At 38.5% G+C, this 23,883-nt stretch overlaps 3 protein-coding genes across 4 annotated transcripts; all 3 read right to left on the minus strand.

Annotated features, from left to right (window-relative positions):
* Positions 1 to 3,038: 3,038 nt before the first annotated feature.
* LOC103712854 (putative GATA transcription factor 22) lies at positions 3,039 to 4,329 on the minus strand. Its single transcript, XM_008799539.3, has 3 exons — positions 3,977 to 4,329; positions 3,540 to 3,893; positions 3,039 to 3,431 (listed from the first exon to the last, which is right to left on the minus strand). Exons 1-3 carry the CDS (start codon positions 4,166 to 4,168, stop codon positions 3,111 to 3,113), a joined length of 867 nt encoding a protein of 288 aa, XP_008797761.3. The 5' UTR covers positions 4,169 to 4,329; the 3' UTR covers positions 3,039 to 3,110.
* A 3,701-nt stretch (positions 4,330 to 8,030) lies between these two features.
* LOC103712855 lies at positions 8,031 to 14,843 on the minus strand. Its single transcript, XM_008799541.3, has 2 exons — positions 14,525 to 14,843; positions 8,031 to 8,650 (listed from the first exon to the last, which is right to left on the minus strand). Exons 1-2 carry the CDS (start codon positions 14,661 to 14,663, stop codon positions 8,349 to 8,351), a joined length of 441 nt encoding a protein of 146 aa, XP_008797763.2. The 5' UTR covers positions 14,664 to 14,843; the 3' UTR covers positions 8,031 to 8,348.
* Positions 14,844 to 15,495: 652 nt separating this feature from the next.
* On the minus strand, positions 15,496 to 22,890 carry LOC103712856 (calcineurin B-like protein 9). 2 transcript variants are annotated; one of them, XM_008799543.4, is made up of 9 exons: positions 22,733 to 22,890; positions 22,444 to 22,624; positions 22,254 to 22,336; positions 20,669 to 20,728; positions 20,212 to 20,320; positions 20,054 to 20,106; positions 18,110 to 18,190; positions 17,900 to 18,012; positions 15,496 to 16,038 (listed from the first exon to the last, which is right to left on the minus strand). In XM_008799543.4, the coding sequence occupies exons 1-9, from the start codon at positions 22,757 to 22,759 to the stop codon at positions 15,984 to 15,986; spliced, it is 762 nt and encodes a 253-aa protein (XP_008797765.1). In that variant the 5' UTR covers positions 22,760 to 22,890; the 3' UTR covers positions 15,496 to 15,983. The 2 variants fall into 2 exon arrangements, with proteins under 2 accessions (XP_008797765.1, XP_008797764.1); XM_008799542.4 differs by having other exon boundaries at positions 22,438 to 22,624.
* Positions 22,891 to 23,883: the final 993 nt, after the last annotated feature.

The following is a 23,883-nucleotide window of genomic DNA, read 5'->3' on the forward strand; positions in this document are numbered from 1 at the left end:
CAAGATTAACCTTCTGAAGAATTTTAGTTTTTTTCAAGTTTGTTTCTATTAATTATGTCTATTTTATGAAAGAAAAATCTATTAGAACCAGAAAGAGGAATCCGGCCTACTTTGTGTAAAGGGCAAATCTCACCATTATAAATATATATAGGCTGCATACCTCTGTTCTAGATTATCAATAAAAGAAAAGGGGTCTTAAGACTTACTTTTGCAATTTTTCCATCTTCTTCTAAATTTCTTTTGAGAGAATCGAACTGAGTTAAAGAAATTCTCTCTTCTCTCTGATTAGACTAAGAATCTAGATGGCATCATATAGAGTATCCAATTTGGTATGGTCAAAGACTCCAAAAAGTCAATAGCCTAATTCAAGTTCATGGTAAGTAAAAGGTCACATGGATTGAGTCATTTGATAAAGTGAATGCTTATGAAAGTCTATTGGAGTTTTCAAGTATAGTGTCTTTTAAAGTTCTATTCATGTATCCATTTAATAGTGACTTTTAGATGTTTTAGTACATTTATGTAAGAAGTATATCAAGAGCCATTTTATAACTATATAATATTGTACAATGAGATATCTTGTAAGCGAACAAGAAGTAATAGAATAAAATAAATATATATGAGTTGAGTATTCTCTATTATCATCTCCTATTATCTACCTCCATATCAAAATAAAGTGACTTAGTGTCACGACCCAGATTCAGACATGATTTGTCACACCCAAGATCGGGCCCGTGACACGGCCGTGCTACTGTAGGGTATTGCCCATAATAACACGAAGCCCATGATAACAATAATTCTTTCATGTAGCAAAATAACATTTGATCATTTTTATTTGCAAATCAAAGGAAGCATATACAGAGCATCTAAAACAAGTACTTGAGTTTGCAAGATTACAACCCAAATTTATTAGTATAGCTATATCTATGAATTCTTGTAACTATGCTTCAAACTCCATTTTCTTTTACTCTTCCCCGCTCCTAGCAACCTTACTTATCTGAAATAAAAATAAAAAGAGGCATATAAGTTTTGTGGCTCAGTAAGTGACCATGTACCACCTTATCGGATCAAGCATGAGTTTTTCATATCAATGCATCATTTAAAGAAAATAACAATGAATCCAATGTATGCATTTCATAGCACGTATATTAAAAACATATCATAAAGCAAATCATGCATACATAAATCATTTAATTTCTACAAACATAGCTTCAAGTTTATTTTGCAAATAAATGCATAACTCATTTTTTTTTGCCATTTAGCCATATCACAGTTTAAAACCTTGCTCACATACTTATGTATTGCTATAGTCACTATAATCCTGTGATAAGGCCATCTTCGTAAGTGACAAGATTTATAATTCATATTCGTTACCATCCTCTACCTATTCTTCTCATATAAATCTAAAATTTGTAGTATCGGATAAACATACGATACACATGAATACATGCTGACAAGCACATACATATGCATGCACAATTGGATAACATGTATATGCACTTTACCTTCTTTCACAAATGGATAACAATAATACTAGACAAAACTACCTGTTCGTACCTATATGTTGAGTATTTAATCCGATGATACCTTTTTCTGCAGTAGCAGATGCTCATTAATGAAAGAAGGGGATGACGCATTTATGATACCTCCATTCTTGGAGCAGAACTAAGGGCTGCCTAGGAGGGCATTGCCTATACAAGGCTCATCTTGAGAGTGGATTGTATTCATCTTGAAGGAGGTTCAGTTATGGTGATTGAGTCGATTTAGGGCCAGCACGGGGCTAGCGATGAACATCTGCTACTGCAAGACATCCGTAGGTTGACGATGGACTGCGGTGCTTTTCGGACCGCTCATATCTACCAGAAGATAAGCAGAACTGTTGACTGGGTCGTCTCTTTTGTTATCCAATACTTTGGTGGTGTCCTCTGGGAGAGCTGCGAGATTATCCCACCCTTTCTAGGTCATCTTCTTATTTTCTACTTTATTGAATGTAGTCATACTAGAGCAGTATGACCTACCCATCCTATCAATAAAAAAGTATTTAACCCGATGACATTAGTGTTGCAATGCAGGGGGAAATGGTTTTTGGAGGAAAGCTTGTGTGCTAATTTCCACTTTTATGTATGATGATTTTTTTACTTAAGTTGCAATTTGTTCTGCATAAGGCTAGCTAATATATCTAATTAGTTTCCTCTCTCCCCTCTCTCTCTCTCTCACACACACTCTCTCGCTCTCTAAAATCTTTTTTGTGCATGTATCTTCCAAGGCCTAAGTCAGCATTGCGACATCATATCTTTAGGAGTTTCTATTGTTCCATGCCTTATCTAGAAACGAGTTCATTAACTCAAAGTATGCAGATGCGCTCCTTGAGGGTTCATTAGCACGTGGCGGACCGGAAGTTCCCAACGCCCATTCTTGAACATGACATCGATCTGGTCCATTTATCTCTCGTAGCTTCTTGACAACACTATCAGCAACTTCAGCCACAAACAGATCTTAGCAACCCGATATCCAAATGTCCCTTGTTCCTGCTTGCTGAAGTCCAGGGCCAGAACTCTCAGCAGGTGGTGTTCTGGCATTAAATTCTGCTCTTTTTTTTCTTTTTTTTGACTGAAAGTATTAAATTCTGTTGTTGTCTGATCAAAAGTACTCAAGAAAAGAACCTGTAGAGGAGCCAATAACGATCTCAGAGGCTGCACTTCATGAACTATGAGATTATTGATCCGTTTCTTTCTTGAGGCCACTTACATGTTTGGCTTTTAATCATGTTTACGTTCGATCTATATCAATTATTCATAAATTGTAAGATACTCTATTAATTATATAATAATTACCATAATGTTTCCATTGGTTGGTGGCAAGCACAAGCTGGAGAAGCCTGCCTGCGTGTGAAACACTAATACTCTATTGAACAAACGACTACTGTAGCCGATGCTGAGTAAAAGAGTTTAGAGAAAAAAATCAATGAGACATATTAGCCGCATTCTTTTTTTGAAATAGGCATCAGCCATTTTCGAATCGCAAAATTATGAGAGCCAATAGTTTTAAAATAGGTGAGATAGATCAAAGGATAAAATTCAAAAGGGAAAAAGAAAAATATAGGAAAGCAATGCTCAACCATGAATGAGGCCACAAGATAGAGCCATCAACAAGATGGCTGCCTCCTTTTCATCCTGCGGGAAGACACGATGAAAAGCTGAATCATCGCTCAAACTCATCATAATATCATCAATCTGAAGTTTCTTCCGAGCAGTTCTAGTGGTGTTGATCTTGCACCGCTTCTTGTTAGAAATGGTGCTCTCTCTGTCTGTTCTCTTCTCCTTTTGCACCTTACTAGGCGTATTCATTGCAACTAGCCCACTACCAGCTGCCGCCACCACCATGGCTGCTTGTCTTGCTTTCCTTTGCCTTATTCCACAGGCATTACAAAGGGACTGCCATGGGCACAATTGTTAAGAGGGAAAAAAGTGAGAGATAAAAACGTTTGAAGCTATATCCATAGAGATAGGGAGGTGGATATGTGGATGGATAGGGATTAATACCTTTGGACCCTGGGGGCCGCTCCTCCACAGAGGTGTCTTTGTTGTACTGCAATTGGAGCAGACTCTGATGGTACCACTAGGAAAATTTCTGATGCTGTCTCGGTTTTGCTGTATTTTTTCTTCAAGATTTTTCATGCTGCTTCTTGGTTTACTCGTGACAGTTTGCTCCCAAGCCAGCATCTTTCTCATCCACCGCATCTTTGAAGGCATCCACTTGACCGATCCATGCCCATCCTCATGATGATGATATCCATCACAAACGTATTGGTCCCTTCTATCATTCTTGTCATCGTTGTTGGTCGAAAACGATTGCAGGAAATCGCTTGATCCATCGATCAGCACGAACTCATTGGGCTAGAATAAGCAAAAGATATAAAGAGATCGATCGGCGAGTCGAATTGTAAGCGAACTGCAAACTAGATAATGCTGTCCCTTACCTTTTCTTGTTGTTGCTGTTGATGCCCGTGAGGCTCTCTACAATTCGCTCCCTGATCTTCTATAGAGGTTTCAAGGAAGACTGGACGTGGGTATGAAGTATTGGTTGTTGGAGTGGAGGTTGGCAGGTGACTTTGATCTTGGTTTCTCTTTTTAAGAGGGAGAGAGGATTGGTTGAGATTACTAGGAATCATGGGGTGGAGAGAGCAGGTTTATGTGAGAGGAAGGGGAGAAGGGAATGGATTCCGTCTATCAAAGGAAGAGCCAATAGATAAGGAAGTATGGGGTGAGAGAGAGAGAGAGAGACAGAGAGAGAGAGAGAGAGGGGAAGGAGAGACCACATCAGTGCATATCACTAAATCCTTTTTAGACGGTAATGGAGTAATAGAGGAGTGCCGTTGGATGGCATTCACATGGCTTCTCTGCAGCAAGAAAGAGACGCCGCATAACACCAAATGGATGGTTAAAACAGGGACTGGTACAATACAACAGAAGGCGTGCCAAGTTGCCAAGAAACTCTTTTGTCTTCTAAAACCAAATCTAGGCAAGAAATTTAGAGGATTGTAGAGACGTGGGGACTGGAGAACTGCATGCAGGCATCTCTCTCTCTCTCTCTCTCTGTGTGTGTGTGTGTGTGCACGCGCGTGTGTGCCGAAGGACAGCCAACACTTTGCCTTTGAGCAGGCTAGCGGAAAGGAACTGGCCCCATGACTCGGCTTTGCTCGATCCATTACAGATTTCCCTTCCACAGTCCCAACAAAAATGAGTGGTCACCGGCCAGCCTCTCTCTCTCTCTCTCTCTCTCTCTCTCTCTCTCTCTCTGTGTGTGTGTCCTCTCTCTCTCTCTCTCTGTGTGTGTATGTGTGCGCTATTGGGAAATTGAAGTTTTTGAAAAGGAACCATCATTTGAAGAGCCAAATGCCTGCACGCAGATAAGTCAAATGAAGGAGAGGAGTTCTCGTGAACCCTGAAAAAAAGCTAAATCGAGCCAATTACTATGATTTTACCAACGTTTGTTTCGTAAGAAGGCTTGTAAGGTGTTAAGCTTTTGAAGACAAGTTCTTGGTTAGAGAGAGAGATGAAGAGAGAATTTCTTCTTCTTCTTCTTGTCAAGCCACCCGAATTTCTTCAAGAAAGAAGAGGGTACAAGACGTAAAGAAGAGATGACAAAGAACGCAGCCACCAAAATTCCTTGATGAGTTATAATATGAGTGATCTCACACAACCACATGCACATTTGTTGAACACAATGGCGAGCTATGGCTTTTATGACAAGGTCACTAGATGTTTACAGTATATGGCTTTTTATGTAAGACCTAACTCATGTTTGAAAATATTTCTAATGTGGCTGACTAGCTAATGAGCTATAAGGTGGATGTGCATGGCCTTTTTTTTATTTTTTTGGAAGTTTCTGTCCTCAGCTAGCTCATCTTGTAATGGTATTATGAAAAATATCTTCATGGTTGCACAGATCAAATGTTCCTATATGGATCTAAAACCCCACTCCCTCTCTCACATCCAGGATTGGAGGAATCCGAGCAAAATTCAGGTGAGACAAGGTTCAAAACCCAAGTCACTTGTAACATAAAATGCTTTCTTTTGATTAAATCTGATAAGGTTAACAGTTTGACAAACACTTATTAGGAGTTCTGGTAAAAAAAAAATCCGAAAGCAAATACTGAGGTGAAATTCTGACATTTATTCTGCTGCTGAGTGCTGATAGCAAAAAAATTTGACTGTCACGGCAAGCATGGAAGCTAATTAGCCGTTTAGTAAGGCCACCATTATCATTATTATTTGCCTTCCATTATAACAATTTTACTTAAATTTTAGTTAGAAGTTTCCTAATGCTTACTTCATCCAGGAAACAGTCTATAAACCTTTGGGGCTATAAGACTATAGCCTGTAGCAATTAAAACAATGGCATCCAGACGTCGAGTCACAAACCAGAGAAGAGTGTGCATAGAGATTGCAAAGGAATCAGTTAATGGACATGTCTTTGGCCTGGCCTTCCCCTGGCTTCTTACCTGTTGATGGTTACAGAATAATTTTCCTGGATCAAAAAAGAAACTACGTATGGTTTCTATGATTTGCGAGCGTAGATACGTACTAGGTGTGTGAATCACTCATGGGCATCTTGGATTAGAGAGAGAGAGAGAGAGAGAAGGATGGGGGTGTGCATGGGCCCCCATTACACAGGACAGTGTCATGTAGCTTTTGTCCTGGACCGTTTTGAAAGCTACACTTTGTTGGGGGCACTCTATTATTGAATCCTGCACTTCAGCATCCCTCTCCCCCTTAACTATGCAACATCAGGTCAAAGTGACTGAAGTTTGACAGTTGGTGTCAAGATTGTTGTTTTTGTCCTTATGGGATCTGGTGCGTTAGTGCTGGTATGATCGCACATCAGATTTGGTTCCATCCGAGTCACAACCTGGTATATTAGAAGGATACCCGAAGAGCAAATGCCGTCGTCACTGCCATCAATAATACGAATACTGAATTCACATCATCGATAAGGTGGTCCTAGGTTCTCTTGCTCTTGAGTGCATATATGTTTTGAAGGGGACCTCATACCAAAGGGTTGATCTGGCCTGTGGAAGTTTTACTGTTCAATACATGTAAAGTTTTGAAACTAGGAATTATCCATTGGTCGCACCCCTTAATGTAGGATGCTGAGGTCCAGATTCAGGTGTCAAGGTGTTTTGGACCTAGCTAATTCTGATATGGATGGGTCACCCTTCCTTTCTCTCAAAAAACACATCCTCTCTAGATGTACAGCACCTAAATTTAGATTTGTGGCGCATCCTTTTCATTTATCATAGGTGTTTACAAAGTCACCAGTGATGAGCAACATGACAGTATCCGGCATGTTGCAACTCAAACATTTCCTTTCAGCGCATCCATCAAGGCAAATGTAAGTCGCTACATCAACTTGTATTTAATGTTATAAGCTCATTTTTTTTGCTAATAATAAGCTCATTTTTCAGTGAAGAAAAATTGGACTGTTTCTCAATTTTTACAAGCTTCCTTTGTAAAAATTGTAGCTCAATTTTTTCCCCTCTTTTCTGCAAAGCAGTTCATCATCACACTCTAACAAGCATTATTTGTGAACCATGGGGCCTCATCTCAAGGCTGCTGGATTGGCATTTTGAGGCATATTCCAGGTGAGGGTAACCAAGCAGCAGACATTAATTATGGCTGATCTTGCTTGTGATCTCCCCTCTCCTAGGGTTTCTGTGACTGATTTCATCTTCCCCCTTCTTTTTATTTAGGCTTCTACCATTGAAAAACAAAATCTCCATATCATTTGAGCAGGAAATGAATCGTTCGTGACAAATTTTGTATCATTCTTCTCATGTAGGATGATCCTTTTGGAACCTAGTGAGGCACTGGTAGAATAGAAATCCCCCAGGAAGTAAATAATTGCTGTCCATCTTGCTCTAAAAACCCATTCTTGGATCTAGTGATCTGTTGAAACAGAGATGCCGGCAGTATCCACAAAGTGATGCTGCAAGTTGTACCCTAATTTTTATCCTTGACTCTATCTCTCCTGCTATTTTTTTATGGACCACCACCATGAAGAATAATTCATGCAACTGTTCATCAATGGGACCATGCGTCTGCCAATTACCGAGTGCAGAGGGTCTGCTGAAACCATCAAATTGGGAAAAAGGCTTGCCATGCAAACCGACCGACCAATTAGATCATGGTAGCAGGGGATAAACTGCAACACGAAAAGCACCAGATAACCCTACATTCAGAGCCAGTTGTTGACTCTATGTCAGAACAATGTACAGCGCATAGAGAATAAGGAGGATCCCCTTACAATTTTCATCACTTCAAATTAAAAGGAAAACAGATTTGCTAATACAGGTCTTCAAAGATCTCCAAAAGATAACCAGAGATAATGGTCGGATACCACTGAGTCGAACACAAGGAGACGAGCACCAGCAATCACCCCCAACTGGTCACCTATTCCATGCTGCACAAATTCATCTCATTCCAGAAACCAATCATACTTTTGGATGCAAATGGCCTGAAAAGAGCTCTAACTTGAAGCCCCAAAAAAATAATCAATCGATAGGTCCATATTAAACAACTTTCCAAGAAGAAAACAATCTTGTACAAAGTACAGTTCAAAGCAAGGATGGTCAACCAGAACATGACTTTCTTGTATGAAAAGCAAGGAGCCGGAGCCCTGCTGAATATATCATCTAACTAAACGATACATTTCTAATTTAACCCATTTAGATGTATGTAAAGATATAGCTAAAATAACAGATAAGGACGACTGAACACTACAGAAACCACATTCACATCAAATCCAAGCACAGCAATCTCTAAATGTAGTCTAACTAACAGATGAGATTCTTATAAGCTTGGGATTGATTTTGATCGAATAAACTGTTTGAGAAGAGCTTTTTCCTCATCAATTTTCTTCTTCTCTGCTGGATCACTAGGCTTGACTTTCCTCTTCTCTTCCAGAATCCACTTGAAGAGCTCGTGTTGCTCATGTTCTGGAATGGGAGGGAGCATCTTTTTGGGCGTCAAAAGAGGTTCAGCGGACAATTTCTTCTCTGGAATTGGAGCGTCTGTGCTGACTAATTGAGAAGAAGGAACTTCCTCATCCTTATCAGCTGGCTGTTTCATTGAAGTCCTTGCAAGAACATATACTGCATGTTACAGGATTGTTAAGTTGGAGAACATGTAACACCATTATCTGAAATAATGGAAGCTGATGCTCGTTTCTAAACAATTTTGAGCAATTTTTTTTTTCATCAAAACATCCAACTAAAGATAACTTTCTTCGATGACAATAATACTTTGCACATATCAACTCTTAGGCTGATAAATGTCGAAGATGTTGAAAGCTGATAAGTGTTGAAAGCTGCTTGAAGTTAAACAGAAATAATAAATTAGGAAGATTTATATGTTTGTTTCCTCACCCTGCAGACATCTTGTGTTCTAACTATATAACAAAGTCTGGCTCAAAGGAATAATGGTGCTCTTCTAGTGTGAAAACCACTTGCATGCATAATACATTCACACATACTCATACAACAAAGCTAGTCTTGAAATAGTTATCACTATGTAATTGGCAACTTTAGATCATCCAATATGAGGATAAACATCCATTAAGCTCTTCACACAAGTTTTTAAAAGGTCACAGGAGTGGTTTGCCACTGATACTGCATAAGACAAGCTTCATTTTCACTCTTTTAAAATTAGCCAAAAAAAGGTAAAGTACATGTTGTATTGAGATGTTAAACAAAGAAATTAGAATAATACTATGAGGACAACAAAAAAGAATCATCAAAGCTCAAAAGAATCAACTGCTTGCTTGATCAAACTTATCAGATCTCCTTGCTTATGAAACACACCAGCATCTAGATGCAGCTCACCACATTTCTTCCACGATGCATAACCGTAACCATAATCACCTAGCCTTATCCCAACCCTTCAGGATTGGCTGTATGGACCCTCATATACCAAGCATTCCTGTTTACCGTCACCTCTGGTGTATGTAAATTTCCATAATACATTGTAGCTTCAAAAGATAAGTCTTGGGGATGCGATCATGCATCTATCATTCAAAGGCATGTGGAGATCTGCACTTTATGATGGCAACATGCCAAGATTTATGCATGAATCTCGGCCTGCCAGTGAATGGTAAACAGACAGCTGTGCCTAAGATATATTGGCACCTTGAGTTTAAGAGTTGTCCAACTTCCAAGGCACTCTAATTAGGTCACCCTACAAAGAGAAAGATGGACCTTAAAAATGTATCAGAGTTTTGTCATGTTTGATAGGCAGTTTGAGCTCAAGGTCTAACTGGGTTGCATTGAAAGTTTAATCTTCAATAAATCCATGGAGAATTAAATTGGACATTTTTCACAACTCTATTTTCATGTACTGCTAATTTAAAATATGGTGTCCTGAGTCAGGAACAGAGTTTCAGAAGTCGTCTGATGTATAGCAGACTTAGCTCTCTGCCCTTTTTAACTCCTCGGACCAGGAATTTTTCTTTTTCTTCCTGGTTGGTTGGACCAGGTATTTTCAATGGCATCAAACTGGTTGCTTATGTGGCTCTAAAGGACTGAATCCAAATACTACATGGAGGAATGAAGCACAGCAAAAGTAAGACTCTGATATTTCCGATGCCAAACTTTTATTCCCTTAATTTTTGGAGTTGCCATCTTGAGGCATTTCAAGCTGTTGCTTATGGGGCTCTAAAGGACTGAATCTAAACACCAGTCCAAGGTCTGAAGCGGACTAAAACTAAGACTCTGACATCTCCAAGGCAAACTTTTATTCCCTTAATTTTTGGAGTTGCCATCTTGACCTTATATAATAAATAGCAGGAGGTACTTCTAATGTCACCCCTGACCTACCTTTGGTGCTAGGCATAAGAATTAAAACCATGACACATAAGCCAAACAGTTTAGCACTTGCCCCCACAGCATTCACACTTTATGCATCTAGATAAACCACAATATTAAACCAAAAACCCCTAAAGCACCTGCTACATAACCTATGCTATATCAAAACATTGCTCTCATATGCCAAAATACCAACCCAAAGATAGCAACTTTTCTAGGCTATGCCGGCTATAGGTGCCAATGGATCATATCCTACATGGATCCAGTATACTTTGAAAACTCCAAATTAAATAAGAAACAAACAATCAAAATCTTGATCTTACTCTACTAACAAGTCAAATTGGATTTGGCTTCAATTTGTGTTTAGGGCATGGGGAAAGGTAGAGAAGTTGGAGCAGGTTAGGATGGGGACTGGGGAAGAAGACTGATTTTTTTTTTACCGGGTTTGAGGGGCTGTTCAGGATTCAGCCAGGTCAGGGTTAGGTAGAAGAGGGATGATGCGTGAGGAAGGAGGCGAGGGAGGCAGGCGTATGGGTAGAATTCCAAATTGTGGTAGGTTGAGGTGAAGAACGCAGAGAGAGGGAGTGGAGAAAAAGATGAGGGCGGGGCTAAAAGTGAGCTCTCCAAAATCAGAGCAGGCAAAGGAGGGCAAAGAGGGGGTTGGGATTTCCAATTCACAGCAGGCTATACAAGGTAGGGAGGGAGTCAGGAAGATTGATAGTTCTTCCTTTGTTCCCCCATTTTGGAGGAGCTGGGGGTGGGTAGGGAGGAAGCTCAGAGTAGGTTGGAGCAATGCGAGAGGAGTAGAGATTGTGAAATTGTTGGTGTCTCAATATACCATTTCATAATATTCTCAGTTTAAGTCATATCCAAAATCAAGTTTGATGACATATCGGATGTCAAAAGATTGGAAACTATTTGAATCCCATTTGACTGGAACCTGAAAAGTCGGATCAAATCTGCATTCTGAGCCTTATATATAGTTCGAGCAAATCTAATGCGAGTACTAAACGCAGGTTAAAAATGCCAATTTATCGCATTATTAAATTCCAAATAACTTTGCAAGTTCAAAATGCCAATTTGGAATGTAGGCGATCTGATTGTCAACTCTAATTTTTGATATATCTCCATCATAAAACAAATAAGAATACAGCTACCAATGAAAAAAATAAAAGGCAGAAACCACTTTTAATACTTAGAAGATACTAAAAGTATTTATACCTCCAACTTTATAATGACATTGTGGTTTTCAGCACGGACTTTAAAATTCCAAGCCTTTCTGATAGATCTTAAGTAAAAATTTCCTCCAGTGATAATTCAATGTATACGCTTGAAGTTATGCTTTAAAGTTTTCATTAATTTAAAATAAGTTTTTCCTGTTTTACAATACAAACCATCTTTCCAAAAAAATGTTGGGTGGGACAGGATGACTAAACAATTTAAGTTAAAAAACCAATAATGATTTTTACTTCAAGTTACACATTTCTTGAATTATTTAATTCTTTTATTGAATTATCAAGCTTAAGCATCTGCTAACAATATAAAATTCAGACAGTATACTTACATTGATATTATATTAATATATGCTGCAATGTTAAGGTTTAGTTTTCAAATATTAACATAAGCATAGCTTCAAATGGTGCCTGTCAAAGCATGGTCCAGAATTCTAGATATTGTTTTTTTTTAGTTTAATTAAGGATCTATAAAACCTTACCTTTTCACAATAATAAAATTTGATACCTACCATAACATGTTATGATTAATCTACTTTTTTTTAATGAAGATATTCCAAAGCACAACCAGAGGAATATACCCATTCTTGGTCCTCCTCTTGATTTGATATGCTACGAACTGAACCTTTTGGGGGCAAAATTTTTGTTTCGAACAAATTCTCAAAACTTAAGATCACTAAGAGAGTAATTTTGTGTTTGTCCAACATCAAGTAAATAAGGGAAGAGAAGTTTCTTAGCTGACTCATGAACCAAACCTTTACCTCTAATCAATGTTCTCCAAGTATTACATATCTTTCAACTATTACATTGTATCTTTTGTATACCTTCCTAATCTACTAAAAGTAACCGCATGCATAGCCTTATGAGCTCCATATCAATAGTTGTAACTGAGTGCTAGTTTTGTGATGCCTCAAATAAGAGCACGCAATCTATTAGGGTTTTACCAACAATTACCTGATTTTCCTAATAATATTTTTCCATTCCATTTGTCCCTTTCTACAGAGTTGAGTGGAACTCCACTAGTATATATTTGATGCTTTAAGAAGATGACAAAGAAGCAAAGGAAAGAGCAGAGACAATTAATGGGTAGGAAAGAGGAGAATAGATTATGCCAGCACAGATTCACCTATTCAAAAGATACTGCTTTCACTCCACTGAATATATATCAATTTGCTTGATGATTAACCCTAACTTGTAAGCACAAGCCCAAGAAAGACGCGGGTAATACCAAAACAATCATGTTGACTTAGCTAACTCAAAGATGGCCCTGCAAACAATACTGACCATCACCACAATATTTATACAAGATGAATATAGGTACACATCAAAGTGCAATTTATTTTGACTGAGCCACTGATCCACAACAAGATGAGAATGTCATCCATACAATGAAAGATAAGGCTATGCTAGCAATACTTTAAAGGTGAGATATTTAGATTTTCAATGAGGCAAGGTGTATGGAGTAAGCTTTAAGATTCATAATGATCCAAAAATTCACTTAGGAACCAAGAAACATCATGAGAAAGAGGAACATATAAAGGATATAAGTTTTGTGTTTATGCATGGATATCATGCTCCGCCTTAAATAGTGACATTCCAGCACTCTGTAGTCTGTACCTTGCAGAAATATTGGAACAAATAATCTAAAAGATTCTATGCTTGGCTCTAGTACCATGTGTTACAAAATCTTGGAAAAGCTTGAACTGTATACAGTAGTAGATCTTCCTGAGCCAAAGTTTTGCACTTCATTCCATGCAAAATAATCTTTTTTTACAGATCATCATGTTTTCCTTCTTTTGCTCGTGAAAATAAGTAAAAGGAAATGCCTATGCCTCCAATAAATGGCAGGGACTAAGTTTAGATGCATGACTTGCACAAGCCTCACTCTCCAATTCACGCCTCATTTCATGTAGATCCTCTCATGATCCCCAAAGTGATGTCTAACAGCTTCACCTTTTAGCACAATTATTAGATAAGCCATTTTAAACACAATCCAAGATCCTCCATATTCAAAAGTAAGCTTGAGGTGGTTATTTGGATGCCATGAAGCACATATAAATAACCTCAAAATCATGAAGATTGCCACACACCAAGTCCAAATATAAAAACTCCAAGAAGAGAGCTTTAAACTTTTACAGTTTAGAATTCAGAACACAGCTACAATATGAAAAGTTTCAAGAGATGACTCACATCGAGAATCTTCATCTCAAAGTGGAGAAATATACAGCGCGCTTGTATTAATTTTCTTTACTTTTCAAGTGCAGGAACAATTTATCTTACAATTTTAGAAAACAGTATCATCATCTTAAAATCTTATTACAAGTTCTTGCCAATACATCTGAGCTTCCACTGGCAGATTAAAATACATGCTCCAGAAATGCTGAACCTCGAGATCATGCTTGATTTTTTTTGCAGTTCTAACAAATTAGCACCATGTTCTGATTGACACTGCATGATTGTAAAATTGCCGTTTCTCAAAAATTGATTCAAAACCCTCGCATGCGCCTCCATCATGACTTATTTATAGAAAGAAGTTAGTCATCAAAGCAATATATTATATGAAAAATCAAAAAAAAAAACTCCCCATTTTCTTTGATATCCAAACCAACAATAAACCCGAATCATAATCAGAGCTTCAGAGATTGATAAATTATCAAATTACAAACAGTATCATGGAGTTCTAAACGGCAAATAATTAGAAGAAAGGATAAATACTTCCTCTCCTAACAAGATCCTAATGCAAATCAGAGAGATGAGGGTAACCTAAAACTAGGGATTAAAGCTCCCACTTTTCACATGGATCAGAGTCACAAACAAAACACGTGCAAGATACGTTAAAAACGCCCAGATCATTTAAATATAAAAGGAGAAAAGGATCGAGAAAATAGGTGAAGAATAAAAGGGTAAAGAAGGAGATGAAAAGAGGAAGGCAGACCTCCGACGCCGAGACTGGCGGCGAGGAAAAGCGGCAGGATGCGACGGAAGAAGCCCTTCTTGGCTGCAGGTGGAAGGGGGGGAGGAGGCGGAGTGGAGGCAGCAGTAGAAGAAGACTTGGACGACGAGGAGGATGCCATGAGAGGAGGAGGAGCAGAAGGGTTGGGGAGTAGAAGGCCCGCTTCGACTTCCTTTGTTGCAGCAGCAGAGAGATCCAATTCCAAGATCTATCAAGCTTTTCTTTTTCTCTCGGAGTTAAAAAAAAACAAAAGCTCAAGGTCGCCGTGGAATGCCCATTCGTGCACCCACAAGCCTCTTTCTTTGTTTCCAATTAAATAAATTTTGTTGGTAGTGCTGGGCCGTGGAATTAATCTTTCTTATCGTTAGGTCACCAGATACTACTAATTTGATATATTTAACCCGGAATTGTCCCCAAGTTGTTCATTTATTCTTCAAAACAGCTCAATTTTTTGATTGGATATATTTAACCTGTCTAGTTGAGCTTTTTTCCATTAATTTCTGGATAAATATCATTCCCTCACTTTCTGTCAAAGCTGATAAATGCAACGTAAAAACATGTCCATCACAAATTATGACCAAAAAAAAAAAATCCGACTAGAGAAAAGAATATGAGTACTGCTTTAGATCACATAGGGAGCAGTGAATTTACCATCATGCCTGAAAAAATGTAATGCCAAACGTAGAAGCGTACATGGGCTGACGTGCAGTGACTAAGGGCAACAAGAATGGTAGAACATAGATCCGACTCTATCCAGAAGCAGCTTATTTCCTAATTAATGTATGGATTAATGTTCCTAAGATGCAACAAGCACCACGACCCTTAATGCTTCCACATTACGAGGGTCATAGGTTAACCGATGAAAATAAAACACATGACCAGGAAAGGGCAACCGTAAAGCCTGGGCACCAGAATTGAATCCGAGACAGGAGAGCCTTTTTTATTATTATTATTTTTTCTGATTGTAGGGGAGGTTGGAGGAACTCAAAATCCGTAATAAAAAGTACTTCTAGCACAATCTGCAGATACACCTTCCCCCAATCTCATCACGAATGCTACCTCAACTTCTCAGCTCCTTGCTATGCGAAATAGGCAACAAAATAATGTACCAATGATAATTGAATTGGCATCTAATTGTAAATTACAGCAACGAATTATAGAATTCTGTACATTACGGAAGAACCAATGGCGCAAGCATGGCAGTGCATGACCAGAGAATTTGAGTGGCGCAAACAAGCTGGTATCGCATGCAGCTTGCAGGTTAGAACAGATAAGCAGTGCGTTGCTCCGATCTCATCAATATCTCTTCCCAAAGGGCAGTTCTTTGATTATTATTAATAGCTTATCGAGGGTGAAAGCCCATCTTCGATGGCGTCCAACGCCTTCCACCATGACAGTCAGCCATACTCTTCGTTGCACCCAAGATTTGTGTAAACTTGATTTAATCTTCCACCTCAGTGTTGAAGACAAAACTGGGGAACACCGTAGTGATGTCCCTGAGAGGAAAAATATCAACCATCAGTAAAATATTCTTTCATTAATGACATTTTATTTATACTGGCGAGCTAATTTTACACTGCAAAACTTGATAGTACCAATGCCAATGAAACATACAAATTTCCAGGCTAGAGTAAATATAAAGTTCCCTATACTGAATGAAATCATGAACCCATTTCTGCCATGAATTGTTATTTCCCCAAGAAATCAACAGAAACCAACATACAGTACCAACAGGCACCTTTAGAAGAATATCTGACAGTTCTATCAAAAAGAAGAATATCCGACAGTTGCGAATGATGTTAATGCCGAAAAGCACTTTTACAGCCATCATTTCTGAATAAACATAATTAGCAAACGGAATAACAGTATTGTGACAGAGAAAAAGGAACAACAGTAAATGAGAAGTATAGCATATAACTCTCAAAAACATCATTAATAGAGCAGTCAAACGAGTCATTAAATTTAAATGCCAGATTGAATTGCTGATTTGTGTCGGCTTTGGGGGTAAAAATTTGTACCAAACTTTCGGAGAAAATCCTAATTACATTAAGATTATTTTCTTTTAAAAAGGACATAAGATGTTGACGGGTTACCTTACTCTATTATTAACAAAAGACAAAGCACAGTTGATTGAGAAGGCATATTTTTACACATTAAAGTTTTGACAAAATCAGGAAGAATACCATAGATGAAAAATTTGCAAACTACTTGAGGATATCTCAACTTTTGGGAGAACTTAGATATAGCATGACAATTGTTTGAAGTATGGATTTGCTTTTTATTTTGATTCTGAAGCAGGGAAATACAAATTTGTCTCTAAGTGATATAGTTCTATGAAAAATGTGTCATGGTTTCTGTATTTAATTGGGTCAAGGGCACAGCAGTTTGCCAGTTTAAGGACTCCACTATCGAATAATTTGAGGATAGAGATGCTCTGAATCTCCAAAACAGGCTGTATATATGCATGCATATATGAAGATACATATTTGTACATATTTACATTATGTACATATACATAGAAATCTACATATTTTTATTGCAGCAGATGAAAATCAACCAAAATTTTGGGAATATAAGTAACAATTGGAAAGAACAGAAATCATTATGATCTCTTAATACTAAACAAATTGCAGGAAGAAGCATTTGCTCATTACATATCCAAGGTCTAAATATTTAAATTCTCTGATACCCAAGTCATTCTAGCTATGAAGCAGAAACAGTAGCAAGAATTGGAACTCAAGAGCAGCCACTAGAACCAAAATTATAAATAATCTTTGAAATCCATTTTAGCCTAAAACTGCAAGAGTCCTATGTGACACCGACTTTAAGCAAAGAAGCTGGTTTCAAAAACCTGCATCAAGGGCACTCAAAATTCGCCAACTTTATCTTTTCAACTACAAGGGTGAAGTTAAATGACAACCTAGACTCCCTATAATTTTTTTTATTTTTTGTGGGGGAGGGGGGCGTTGGGTGAGTTACATAGACTCCCTATGTTTTCACACACTCCAATTTTCACACATCTATCCATTGACCAAAGTTGCCAAACAGTTGGATATGAACATCACAGCAATGCAGCAAACTGAATAGCTATGTAACTGTCAAACAGGAAACTTGAAATAACCCAAGCAAAAATATTTACTCATTCTCAGTGTGCTCTATTGAAGGAAATCTTAAGCATGCACAAAAGAATCTAACTGCAGTTTCCATTTGATCCTACTAATGAAAAACCTACTTCTATGATATGAATGTTCACATGCCAATCCAATCTTGTGACCAGTCTAATGGGCATACGAAGTTAAAAAAAGGTTTCAGAGTAAAGTATACGGATCTAGGCAGCATTTGAAGTCAATTTCATACTTCAAATAAGGAAGAGTCATATTCTTCAAAAGAGAAGGGTGTCGCAGGACAAACTCATGCCATTCCTCTTTGTTAATTTTACCATCCCTGTCAGCATCAGCATCTGCAAAAGTCTGGACAAGAATGAAGCAAGTAATGAGTCACAATTCAAAAAGAGTTGGCAAGTAAAACAAAAAGGAAGAGGAAATATTGCAATTAGAAAAAGCTTGCCTTATCTATTATGGCTTCAAGAAGGTCATCGGACAATTTCATATTTGACTCCATCATGATAGCAATCACCATTTGCTTAACCTATGAAGGAAACCAAAATAAAGTGAAAATATCTGGAAGAAAGGAATGAGTCATTTAATAATTAAATGCAAATACTTTTTATATGGATCAGCATAAAACAGCTTGGATTGGAATCTCGAATTTTCAACGACAGAACAGATTTCTTTCAATGACATATCTAATAAGACTGAATAGGATGTCTCATTCACATCAATTTCAGGTCCGATGGGTATTTCTACTATACGTACGTAGGGCGGTTACCTTCAAATGCGTTAATTTGCCTTTTGGGAAACCAAGAGAACGCTTCGCGTTTTCTTATCTTCTTCCCGTAGGAGTAGCACAAAAAGAGGGAGACGCATTATTGACCCCATGAGAAACCAAGAAGGGTCAGTCTATTCAGTCTTATTAGTCCCCTTCAGTCCCTGGACTGGGCTCTGAGCTCGAGAGCTTGATGAAGACGTGCCTTGGATGACAATGCCAGGAGAAATTACGTTTTTTAGCAAGCACGATGGCAAAGTATCTGTAACAAAAGATGCACGTCCTCTCTATTTAACTCTGTAATCTTCATACATCTAGATATGTTGACATAAGTAAATAGGTAAAGACTACCCTCTAAATAAACAATAGGAAGGAACCAGATGTACTACCCATCAAGGTGTACTGATGAATTTTCTAATGGAATTCTCGTTCTATGTAACTGCAATATGACACACTAACATAGACTTGCATTTTAAGAAATAAATTATCCGAAAATTGCATCAAGTTCACCCTCACATGTTTGGAAACAGGCCAATAAGTAGGATTACAGCAATAAATATGTCTCACATCTTCACCAAATTCTTAACCAACTAAAAGTTGAAGAGGCTTTCATGTTGATAAATCCTACTAGTTTATGGCATCTAAAAGTCCTTGTTTTATACAGTGCCTGGACTCTTAATTTGTCAGCAAATTAGGCGTATGTTCAATAAACTACTATTGTGTATAACATACATTAACGGCATTCAATAGTATATTGATAAAAATTAAATATTCTGTAGCGGCAATTTAGAAACAGAGGAAGGCTAAGAAAACCAGTGCTTTTCTTACTATTTATATTGGCAATGACTGGGCATACTTAACTTCGACTAGCCTCTTTTTGTCTCCAGCAATGCATATCAGCAACTGGTTTGTTGAAATCATAAAGAAATTCCTTTTCTAGATTCAACTTTATTCAAAGATTGAGAAATTAGCTTTTCAGAAGAAGTTGGGCTGTTAAGAAGAGGAGGCTCAAAAATGGAAAAGTGACAAGACAATAAGGAGAGAAAAACATGAATTCGAAAATTTTACTCAAAACTAAAATTTGCAATTCCATGACTTTTTCGGCTATTTATATTGCACAAACCAATTTTTAGAATCAGAATTTGTAATCAAAATACAGTCATTAAAATACTATGATTTTGCAGTGCACCAAATCTCCTCTTAATCATATTAGTGTCCCAATAATATTCCCTAAAATTACATCACTAGTTAAGAAACGCATGTGGCAAGCATGCTCCAAAACATTAAACAAGAAAATAATGACGCTTTAATGATGCCACTAGAATGCAATGATCTTGATGCTGTAAACCCTAGGAAAAATGACCTGAGCATTCCATGTAAGTACTTGCTATACCTGCCCCTGCTTCCCTACAATAAGGAGACATTTAATTGGCAGGCCCCATAAAATGCATCAGAAAACAAAATCAGTTGGAGATCATCTCATGAAAAAACAAAAATCTCACAAGAAAAAGAGAAGAAGAGGCCATTGCCCATCTAGGGATGGTCAGAAAACATGACATACATGAGACACAATAAATCTATATTAATAACAAGGCATTTGTAGACTCTATCAAATAATCAGCTTACTTCTTCACGCTCAATGTACCCAGTTTGTCTCAAATCATATAACCTGAAAACAACTGCAAAAGAAACAAAAAGGTGGAAATAGCACCGCATAGTCAAAAAAATATATATGTATACATGTTTTCACCAAAATTTCACTTCTTGGACCCATGAGAACTTACAGTCAATTTTGTCATCCAGAGGAGCATTTGGATGGAAGACACTGAGTGCATGGATAAACTCCTCAAATTCAATAACACCATTTTTCTTTTCATCAAAAAGATCAAAAACCTGCAAAAGGGGAAACAAAAACATTACATACTAGCATCATACTACAGTAAAGTTATCATGGTTCATGTTGCAGAAATGAAACTTAAGCAAGAAATCTTTTGGTAGGTTGCTCCTGCTCATTTGGGATCCATAGCATATTAAGGAGTAAAATCATGTTTGAATCTGTCTCTCTTATGTGATATTATATTGCAAAGCATACTAGATGTTTCGGGTATAGGCATCCTGTTGGTTACCGAACATGTACTTCTGGCAATAAATAGACGATCAAAAAAAAATATAAACTTAACACCCTGAACAGATGCAAATAAGATGGTGGACAAAAAGTAAAAACCATAGTGTCGCACTTACTCTATCAAGAAAAAGATTTTCGCCAGATGGAGTCTTGAAAAGTGCTAGCTGAAGTTCTTCCTGCAGAAACAATTGAAGGATTGTTACAGGAAAGTATAGAACAATATAATGGCAGCAAACAAGAGAAAACGTTGATTTGTTTGAGAAATTCTTAGTTGCAAGTTATATTTGCAAAGCATTATCATAAAGAACATAGAAACACCTAGTATATGCTTATGCAACCTCGCATCAGTGCAAGTTATATATGATTGTCAATATAATGTTTTGTTTCAGTACATCCACGTCTACTTTTGCTTCTAATCATCGCTATCTAATTTTCTTGAAATGAAATATGTGTTTTTTGTCTTTCAAAAGAAAATTTAATTATATATAGCATTGATTAAATTTCAAATGAACTAATCATGGTATGCTGGCCCGAACCGGATGGTACCAAGCATACCTTACCAGTTCGGTACCAGTACTCAGTATGAGTAGCGTACCGACACTCGGCATACCAAAAAAATTTCGTACCGTACCGTACCGCACCGATACTGTGCTAATATGGCACCAGTACAGGATTCGATAACGAGATAGCGAACCTCGAAACTAATATTTTTAAGAATATCTTTAACATGAAAACTCAACTGCCATATTTCTATACATGACAAATTGTCTGAGAGGCTGGACACTTTCTAGTAGTTGCTGTTTCTTGATCTGAACACCTTTGCTAAATAACAAAAACCATTATCTGCAGCCAGATGGAAGGAATGATCCAGCGAAACCCATGTATAAAAATACTCATACTATAAATCTTTTCCTACACATTTTGAACAACTGCATAAAATCCAAGCAAAAAAAAAGAAGACTACAATTATGCCTGAACAATAATTGTACAATGTTAACCTTCACACCACATTATCCACAACAAATGGCATCACCTACCGTAGGTCCATTGTTTAACACTGAAAGGTACATAGACATTCAGCCAAAAACGCAATGTTTCTATTTAAACGGGCACGCTAGGCACGCTGTACTATACACCAAAAAGTGCATGTCAAATTCAAAAATCAGCTACAAAGAAAAATCCAGTACGTGACAGTCGGTATGTTACTAAGCATGCGCTGCATACTTTGACAGTAGCACCTTATAAAAGTATAAGGCTCGAAAATATGGACAAACTCCATGAAGAAAATGTAAAACCGAACCAAGCCAACATTATGCATAAGAAGAAAACAACTTTCTGAAGCCAGATCCACATTATAGATCCGTCTATCAAGCATTACTTCAGATTTATGAGAATGTTTGCAGAGAAAAATGCTCTGGTTGTAAAAAATCAACACCCAAAAAAATGTAGGACAAAGACACCAAAATTTTCGAACAACAATCCTTCAAGGCACAAGACATCACTTTTTGATCCGAATCTGTTCATCTCTGAGTCTGAGATGATGATTAAAGGTCCAGCGCATTCAAATGTAAAACACGAGCATGCTTCCCAAGATCTGGCCTTTAAGGCTTTAAAATCCCAATAGATCAAGAACCCATCGAAATAATTCAAGATTTCATCAAGAATCGTAAGAATCGAAACAGACGGAGAGAGAGAAAGTGCCTTGTGGATGAGTCCGTCGTCAATGATGGAGCTGCTCAACTTCTTGTACAGCTCGAACAACGCTTCCACCTCGTTCACCGTAACTACGCACAATTTTATGCGGAAAAGTTCAGCGACTTTTTAAAGATTCAAGAATCCAGATGTCGAGAAAAGCAAAGGGAAGAGATTGGAAGGGGAGAAGTACAGCAACCGGAGTCGTCGGCGAGGCGGGCGAGGTCGCGGAAGGTCTTATTGCGAGAGATGCGGGCGAGGGCGGCCGGGGGACGGTGGTCGAAGCAATCCGTGACGACGTAGATGAGCGCCTCCACGATGGCTATGAACGGGATGAACGCCGTGCATAGCCTCTCCCCAATCGTCAAAAAACTCGATCTCTGCAACCCCCACCCCCCCAAAAAAAATAGACAACAACACCAAAATCCCATTAAAAAAATCAACGAAATCGAATCTAAAACAAGAAATCAAGAGAATTGAAGGATTACAGGAGCATTCGCAGAGGGACGATCCATTGGCCTCCCAACAAAACCATGAGGCGCTTCACGCCGACGCCTCCTCGATCCCCGTTTTCCTTTTATCTTTTCACGAAGCTTACCGTGCGTTTAATGAGATTTGGTTACCCAGATAATGATCATGAAAAGCAAACGACACGGCACGTGTTGGGATAATTTATATCAATTTATTTTTTAAAAAAAATTAGGGAGAGAGCCGTACCATTTCTGGGCGCCGCCGTTTGCGACTCCCCATATAACTTCTTTGCTACACTGTCCCACGATTTTAAATGAACGGTCAAGATTGTCTTACGGGAATGTTTGCTGTTCGGAACCTGAGAGGAAATCGTGGCCTTTTGCTACAAGGAGAAACCCTCCGTCTCCGCGTCAGCAGAAGCAGCGCACGCCAAAACTGCAAGGGATTTGCTGTGCTGGGCCCCCAACACCCTTGATTGATTAATTAAAATTGTATCTTGGTATTTTGCCAGGTCATTAACGGAATTAAAAAGAAGGAAACGAATTAGCTGGCACCCGATGGTAGGGCTGTTAATGAGCCAAGCTGCTCGGGCTCGGCTCGGGCTCGGCTCGGTAAAAGCCCGGCTCGGGCTTGGCTCGTTAGTCAAACGAGCCCGAGCCCGAGCCCAATATGAGGCTCGTTTACACCCGAGCCCGAGCCCGAGCTCGAGCCCGAGCAGCTCACGAGCCCAAACGAGCTCTAGTCTCCCACTGAAAAATTTTATTTCAGCACTATAATTCATAAAAATCTGATCACATAGAGAAAAATAGCCTATTATCGAGCCCGAGCCCGAGCTCGAGCTCGTTCTGGAGCTTGTAATTGAAACTAGCTCAAGTCCGAGCCTTTGCTTTGCCAAGCGAGCCCGAGCTCGAGCCCAATATAGAGCTCGTTACCGAGCTCGAGTCTGAGCCCGAGCCCGAGCTTCTATGAAACGAGCCGAGCCGAGCTCTCCCAGGCTCGGGCTCAGCTCGGCTCGCTAACAGCCCTACGGATGGATGCTCGCCAAATGACCACACATTACTACACTTGGCAACCTTCGGAAGGTGGCAGATTTTGATAGGCCAGACTCAAACCGGAAAGCCATTGGCTTTTCAAGGAAAGGTATCGGCCTCAAGCGCCAGTACCTGAA

This window comes from Phoenix dactylifera, chromosome 4 (assembly GCF_009389715.1).
Source record: "Phoenix dactylifera cultivar Barhee BC4 chromosome 4, palm_55x_up_171113_PBpolish2nd_filt_p, whole genome shotgun sequence".
Classification (NCBI taxonomy): Eukaryota; Viridiplantae; Streptophyta; class Magnoliopsida; order Arecales; family Arecaceae; genus Phoenix; species Phoenix dactylifera.

Coding starts and splice junctions, on each gene's coding strand:
- LOC103712854 (XM_008799539.3), bottom strand. CDS start 4,168: ATGATTCCTAGTAATCTCAACCAATCCTCTCTCCCTCTTAAAAAGAGA. Junction 3,894..3,976: donor AACAGCAACAACAAGAAAAG/GTAAGGGACAGC, acceptor TGCTTATTCTAG/CCCAATGAGTTCGTGCTGAT. Junction 3,432..3,539: donor GCGGCCCCCAGGGTCCAAAG/GTATTAATCCCT, acceptor TGCCCATGGCAG/TCCCTTTGTAATGCCTGTGG.
- LOC103712855 (XM_008799541.3), bottom strand. CDS start 14,663: ATGGCATCCTCCTCGTCGTCCAAGTCTTCTTCTACTGCTGCCTCCACT. Junction 8,651..14,524: donor CGCCAGTCTCGGCGTCGGAG/GTCTGCCTTCCT, acceptor TGTAACATGCAG/TATATGTTCTTGCAAGGACT.
- LOC103712856 (XM_008799542.4), bottom strand. CDS start 22,759: ATGGATCGTCCCTCTGCGAATGCTCCT. Junction 20,321..20,668: donor AAAATCTTTTTCTTGATAGA/GTAAGTGCGACA, acceptor CCCCTTTTGCAG/GTTTTTGATCTTTTTGATGA. Junction 18,013..18,109: donor TTGAAGCCATAATAGATAAG/GCAAGCTTTTTC, acceptor ATTCTTGTCCAG/ACTTTTGCAGATGCTGATGC.